Genomic DNA, 7,271 nt, shown 5'->3' with positions numbered 1-7,271 from the left:
GCAGATGACCAAAGAAACTTGAACAAATTTCCGTTACTGGAACCCCTGCCAATGTTTTGAGACTTAATTACTGTCACAGATTCAGCTTATATGTAACTTGAATCATTGTTATCTCAACTTTCCTAATGATGGTAAAAATTTTCATCCTTCCACTTCAACTTTGTTACATCATTTTAGTGAAATTAAGTATCTCTAATTTATAGATTGACTCTTCTTTGGGCTTGAAATACTCCACAATCAACTACTATTTGGATCAGTATCTGAAAGCTATGGAATGCTCGGTTATCAACAATTTAGAAACCATCAGCATCTCCACTCAAGTTAATAATAAAACAACCTCTGCCCTGTTGTCTGTAATTGGCTGAGACTTCGTTCTTCCTGTTAGCCACTTGCCTTCTGTTTTCCTCAAAGCAACCCCTCCCAAGTCCTAATCACCTTACTTACGTACTTGATAGCATGTAGTCCATGATGCTGTTTGCTAGGGTACATGTTGTGTTGGCCCTAAACAAAAATGAAATGTAAGAATAAATAAAAAAAATACAAAAAAAAACGAGAATATCCAACAAGAAATGTAAAATGCAGAATGCAACAGCACAAAAATAAATTAAGAGAAGAACACAACACATGGTTCAGCCAATATGACCTGTATCTAAGAAGAGAGCATATTCCAGTTCCACTATTGAAGAAACATGATCAAGTCTTTATAATAATGTAACATTTTGCTCTTCTCAAAAACTCATTAATCTTTTTAATTGGCTCCCATTTCCTCTTTGAGTGAAGATTTGTTGTTCACTTGAAAAAAATTAATTAACTGCAGACCCCAGGGCGGATAGACAGTCTATATAACGATATTTTGCTGTGCTTTATGAAAAAACATGTTCAAATTAACACTTTCTTTGCTTAAACTGACAGTATTGAACGAAATAACCTAACCGATATGTTATAGATTAAAGTAAATAACTTGACGATGCTGTTCTGCGTCCTGGAAGCTTAATTTACGTACTTTATTTCTCATACAAACTTAGGAGTTTCCGGTACCATGCCAGTAAAATATTCCATGGAAGATGAGATATACTGTGTGAAAAGAGACATTCATGCATCAAACAAGGACGAAAACACCATTTTGTTAATTTTACCGTTATTTTAAATATTTATTGAAACATAAAACGACAGAATAGTTTCACAGCATCATTGTAATTACTGGTAAAAACTCGAAAAGAAAATTGTATTGTCAAACCATGCTGCACATCACTTTCCAATAATATATTATTCTCCGTCTCCATGAATAATGGGAAAATGTGATAGCCTCCCACTGCATGGTGGTAGGAAACAAAGTCGAAGGCATAATTGATTATAACATAAACAAAAATATAAAGTTAAATGAAAGCATATTTAATCTAATATATGCTGGCAGTGAAGTTAACTAAGCTCATTTCTAGAAGGCTTGATCAGGATAGAACAACGTTGATAACCAAGTTGGATAATTTCGTCACCAAATGCTGGCACCTGACAACTAGAAATTCCTTTGTAATCAACAACATTCCAAATCCAGAGGGCTAAAAAAAACACGACATATACTCCAGCAGAAACTTCAACGAGCTACAAGACACATTTTTTTCATCTACCCACGCACAAGCATGTTGTCATTATCGTCACCAATGCGTCTCATTTCGAAACCATCGCGCTTCTAAACCCAATTCTTCTTTTGTCGGAAGATACCCCTTTTTGTTGCATTTCACAAAATAATAAACTCCTTTATTTCTTTCTTATTATATCATCACCAGTTACGAGATTCCACCCCATTCTTTCAGTTATTCTAAACTGAGAGCTCAAACACAAGTTTCATTACTTGCTGTTTGAGTGCAACAAGGTTAATAAAACCAACCTTATGCATAGATGGATCATTCACCACTTTATAGTAACCGATTCCCTCAGACCTCAAACTCAACCAAGAAGGGACGTAGTGGTTATGAGCCATCAGACACGGAAACAGAATGGCAAGAGATTCCACGGCACGAACGAGAAAGAAGGAACTTCACTTTAGGACTAGAAGAAACAAAAGCACTGAAAAGTCCCATGGCATTACACAGGAGGCATCCTTCAAGGTTTGAACACGAAGTTTCATCAGCTTCAACAGCTTCAGTACCACGAAGAAGACATCACAGCAAATCACCCTATAAGCTGCGCATACCAGGAGATGATGCTGCTGCTGCTTCATCATCATCAACAGGTTTGAACACACGCAGAAGCATTAGTCCCTTGCCGAGACCTGACCTTGGAAGAACCGTGTCTCCCTTCAGCAGAATTCAGGAGCAAAGAACTGAGAAGCCACTTTACAAGAGATCAGTGACTGCTCCGAGGTTGAGGGTGCAAGAGAATAACCTCGGAGGGAGAAACAAAGACATGGTCATGAGACAAAGGGAAGCTTCTATTTTCAAAGCGCCTTCGGTTGGAGAAATCAACGAAAGGATAGCAGAGGTGAAGCTGGCTAAAGATCCCACTAGTGATTATTCATCGGTGCTTGAGAGCACTGATTCCATTAACCCGGGTGACCTTTTCTTTTCTCATGAATGCAATGCCTTCCATGGGAAGAATTCTTCGCTGCCAAAACTCATCCAACAAAATGAGTATTTCAGTCCAAGGCCAACGGTTAACACTGTGAGAACTCCATCTGAAAGCAAAGGAAATGGTAACCTTAAGCTTAATATGAATATGAATGTCTTGTCTCGACCAACCACAGGTTTAAGTTCTGCTGTTACGAACAGAAAGGGCAGTGACACTGGGAAGCCAAGTAGTGTGACAAGCGAAGGTAGTGGGAAGACAACTGCAAGCATGAGGAAGTTCATATCCAACAGAAAAAATAACCAGAAAGATACGTGGTTTGCTTGTATGAGAACAGGTAACTGTAGAACCACGAGAAAATCTCCTAAACGTAGACCGATTGATGAATCTTCTTTCATTGAGAGGGCAGTGGTAGTGCAAAAACTCCCACAATTTTGGGCAGATAAACACCAACCGGCGTCACTTGATGGCTTCATTTGCAACAAACAAGAAGCTCAACTTCTCAAGGAATTGGTATGTTTCCAAATACTCGCCTATATATATTAATATATATGGTTGGATATAACTTACAAGCTGTATAAATAGTGGTTGATGGTGTTGTGCTCCGATTATAATTGAAGTTTTAGCTGTATAGTATAAGTAATAGTAGTAGAAGACTTGGATCATATTTGAATATAAGTTTAGAAACTTTTTTGAGAAAACGCTTCTAACTTTCAAACATGCTTTAAGAGTTTTCTTTTAAGAGTTTTAGTGTTGGTGTCCTAGAGTTTTTCTTTTTTGACAAAAACTTATATGCAGTATCTTAGGTACTTTGGTGGAATTCTTTGATTAAGTTTTACTTTGGTAACTCATGCTGATATTTAATGCAATGCAGCTTTTTAATACGTAAATTAGTCAGGTAAAACTCTAGGACACCAACACTAAAATCACCTAAGAAATTGCAACTATATTTTGTCTTCTTTTCATATTGTTACTAGTATTTGTGTAAGAACCCTTGCTTTTTCAGGTGTCTCACGGTCCTTGTCCTCATATTTTGCTCAAAGGACCCTCTGGTTCCGGGAAAAGAGAACTAGCAATGGCTCTTCTTCGTGAAATATATGGTGATGCAATTTGTAATGTATGTTTCTTCCCTTTAACTTTGCTTCTAATGTATTCTATTTCTAAACTGACTTTATCAGACCCTTTTGCAGCTGTCTCATGATTTAAGACATTTCCCTATTCAGGTAGATTTATCACTTTCTTACCTATAGTTTTAATATATGATGAGTAAAAGGCCATTTTAGTTATTTTGTCAAAGAGTCGCATCTCCTATCTATTGCTGGGGCTCATAGTATGTACTATGTACTACACAGGACCAAAGGCTTAAGAAAGTATCTTTTCCAATAACATCGAGTTCTCATCACATGGAGCTCAATGTAAATTCAGAACCAAATGCTAAATATGCTTTAATGGGATTAATCAAAGAAATTAACAATATATATGCGATTGCCCCTGAAGTCAGCAACATTAATTTCAAGTTAGATTATAAAGGTTAGTAGCTTAAATGCTTGTTTATTTAACTTCCTAAGAGATTGATCCTTTAATGTGAGCCTAGCTAATGTGGCTGGGTTCTCTTCATTTCAGTAATAGTTCTTTATGACGTCCACAAAGCAGTAGATAACATCCTGCACATTATCAAATGGATCATAGACCGCTATTCTGATATATGCAAACTTGTACTCTGCTGTGAAGATGATGCAAGCATTATTGAACCAGTGAAAAACCGGTTCAAAGTCATTCAAGTTGATGCTCCTCAAACTCACGAAGTAAGAATAAAACTTTTTTAGAAAATGTAAAAGTAAACATCAATCTGCAATATATCTTACCATGGAATTTTCTTTCCAAATCTTTATGTAAATATTTTGTTGTCTTAAATGCCAATTTTGGAAAAGCTCAAATTTTCTTTCCATTAATATCAAACCATCTTATAACTTATAAGAAGTAATTACTGATTAACTTACTGTCTGTTATTAACACACATGACCTATCAACTATGCAGATTATTGAGGTTCTTATTCAGGTAGCAAAGAATGAGGAAATTGATCTATCCATGAATTTTGCTGTAAAAATTGCTGCAAAATCTAAGCAGAACCTCAGAAAAGCAATCATGGCTCTTGAAGCATGCAAAGCACACAAGTAAGAACTTGTGACCGGAAACATTTATTTTAACATTTATAGATAATTGTCTACAAAGACTAACTGGGACACTATGATGGGCAGCTATCCATTTTCAGAAGAACAACCAATTCCGGTTGGATGGGAGGAGACTGTAATAGAAGTTGCCGCAGAGATCCTAGCAGATCCATCGTTTTCACGGCAAGAAATTTCTCCTTCTATCTTATGCTCTATAGGAGAAAATTAGCAGATTATGACATCTTATTATACGGGTTCTGAATTAAACTATGTTTTACTTGTATGCTTTTTTAAGACTGGCTTATTTGGAGGCAGAATCAATAAGTACAGCATCATGTAACTTGAAAATTTTCATTCAACTTGATTATCGCTCATGTTTTATTTTTAATTTTGTTATGGTTGTATCAGCTTACTCTCAATACGAGGGAAATTTCAAATACTTCTCTTGGATTTTGTCCACCCGAAATTGATTCTCCAGGTAATGAATAGGAGTCCATAAATAATTTTTTCACCTTACCAAATACTAATGCGTTAAGAATTCTGTTCAAACATGCAGAAACTGGTGGAACAGCTCCTAAAGAGAATTGAGTCCAGCTTAAAAAGGGAGCTTTACTACTGGCATGCTTATTATGTGAGTTTTTCCCTCCATAATTTGTGCTGAGGTGATGGTAAATTATAAAAGAGAACTTCATTTTCAACATACCAGATATGTGTTCCTTCCCCCCTTTTCACTATAATTCTAGGCAACCTCCTCCACCCCATATTTTATGGTGAAATGATATATGTACAATAATTTATACAATATTATTTATTGTGTCTATTTTTCTCTATCATTCATAAATGTAATAAATAATGTAATGGAGAGATAGGTAAAAAAAAATATTGTTGTATAAACTTTTGCAAATGTGTCATTACACTATTTTATGTTTTTTTTTCTGATAAATTATTTACAAAAGGCTATAATGAACAGGATAGAAGACTCCCACCAGGAATAACAGCTCTACTAAAGCTAGAAGGTAAGGCATAACAACCCTTCTAATCACATTTAAGCTAGCCATATAGATTACCTAGCAAACATATCACACAGTCCGTTTAGATACAGTTTAGAAAAACTTTTAAGAGTTTCTCTGCTGAAAATAATAAGTATTTTCTAGCAGAGAAACTCTTAGAAGCCCTATGTTCTTAAGAATTAAGGCATAATATATATGCATGACTTCCCTACGTAACCTGATGTGCTGAGACTCGCTGTCTGGGGTATAACAATGAGTCAATGACTGATGTGTTCTTTTCTGCAGAATTTGTGGCCAAGTTCATGAGCATGTGCAGAAAAAGCTCTGGCAGTCGGCAATATGTGTAGGTTAAAATGGATGTCACTGCAGGATGAACCCTCATTCAGACACAGTTAAGAATGTCAAATATCTTATGAGCAGAACTGATGAACGTTTTAGTAGAAGAACGTGATTCAGTATACCCTATTGAAAGAAAAATGTTTTAGTAGAGATGAGAACGGAAAGTAAACCAAATTCTGTTTCTTTTCTTCTACTGTGAAATGTGAACTAATTGTGTCCACATTTTTAACAACCACTTCATACAGGGATATTCATAACGTTGATCGATTAAGCTATTTGAGTTGGTAAAATGTTTAAGCAGAACATCTTCGTTTCTAAAAAAACAGAAAATCATCTAATTTTATTAATCATGTTATATTATTATTAGTGCGAATATAACTAATCTCACAAATAACTAATATCTGTTACAGGAATATGGCTGACTACAACCTCAGAATTTGTTTAAGAAAATCTAATATAATTTCACTTGAATCAATAATTGTTGTTATCTAAAATTAAATTTGGATTTGTTTAATATAACACATCATTTTTAAGTTATAAAATTAGACCATTTATAAATGCACTCCACAAATTGTTAAGCACATAGTTTTAAAAATCGGACCGGTCGAACCGGTTAAGGTACTGAGTCAGTGGATCAAAGGTTGAACCGGTGAGTCATTAGTTGAACTGCATGACTCGATTTTTATTTATTTTTATTAAAAAAATATTCATATTAAATATATTTTATATTTATAAATTTTAATAAATTCATCTTATTTTAAATTTTAAATTTTTTTATCTTATTTAAAATTATTTTTATTTTTATTTTGTAAAAATATATATAAAAAATTACATGTTAAACTGTATATTAATACAAATTAAAAATATAAATAATATGTACATATATAATATGTTTGCAATAGATATCAAAAAATAATATATGTAATATCTACATAGATATTATATTATTAAATATATAATTTAAAATTAATAATATACTATAAAAATTATTTAAGTTGTATATTATATAAACAAATACATTAGAACAAGTAGTTATTGTTATATTTAATAAAAATCTTTGTTCTTTCATTAAGAGATTCAATTTTCATTATTATTTTTGTGGTTTATGGTCCCTTAAAAAATTTTTAAAAAAAAATAAGAAAAGAAAGTGGTTGAACCGGTTTGACCCACCGGTTCACCAGTTGAACT

General features: G+C 33.9%; 1 protein-coding gene across 1 annotated transcript; it reads left to right on the top strand.

Moving 5' to 3' along the window:
• Positions 1–1,832: 1,832 nt before the first annotated feature.
• On the top strand, positions 1,833–6,354 carry LOC109800497 (uncharacterized). Its single transcript, XM_083067087.1, has 11 exons — positions 1,833–3,075; positions 3,569–3,679; positions 3,753–3,785; positions 3,915–4,092; positions 4,186–4,367; positions 4,601–4,737; positions 4,822–4,917; positions 5,143–5,212; positions 5,291–5,365; positions 5,705–5,750; positions 6,030–6,354. Exons 1-11 carry the CDS (start codon positions 1,897–1,899, stop codon positions 6,089–6,091), a joined length of 2,169 nt encoding a protein of 722 aa, XP_082923213.1. The 5' UTR covers positions 1,833–1,896; the 3' UTR covers positions 6,092–6,354.
• Positions 6,355–7,271: the final 917 nt, after the last annotated feature.

This window comes from Cajanus cajan, chromosome 11 (assembly GCF_000230855.2).
Source record: "Cajanus cajan strain Asha chromosome 11, NIPB_CcT2T_4, whole genome shotgun sequence".
Classification (NCBI taxonomy): domain Eukaryota; kingdom Viridiplantae; phylum Streptophyta; class Magnoliopsida; order Fabales; family Fabaceae; genus Cajanus; species Cajanus cajan.
The sequence above is the reverse complement of the archived record's forward strand: the minus strand, read 5'-3'. Positions and strand labels throughout refer to the sequence as shown.

Coding starts and splice junctions, on each gene's coding strand:
- LOC109800497 (XM_083067087.1), top strand. CDS start 1,897: ATGGATCATTCACCACTTTATAGTAACCGATTCCCTCAGACCTCAAAC. Junction 3,076..3,568: donor CTCAACTTCTCAAGGAATTG/GTATGTTTCCAA, acceptor TTGCTTTTTCAG/GTGTCTCACGGTCCTTGTCC. Junction 4,738..4,821: donor GAAGCATGCAAAGCACACAA/GTAAGAACTTGT, acceptor TATGATGGGCAG/CTATCCATTTTCAGAAGAAC.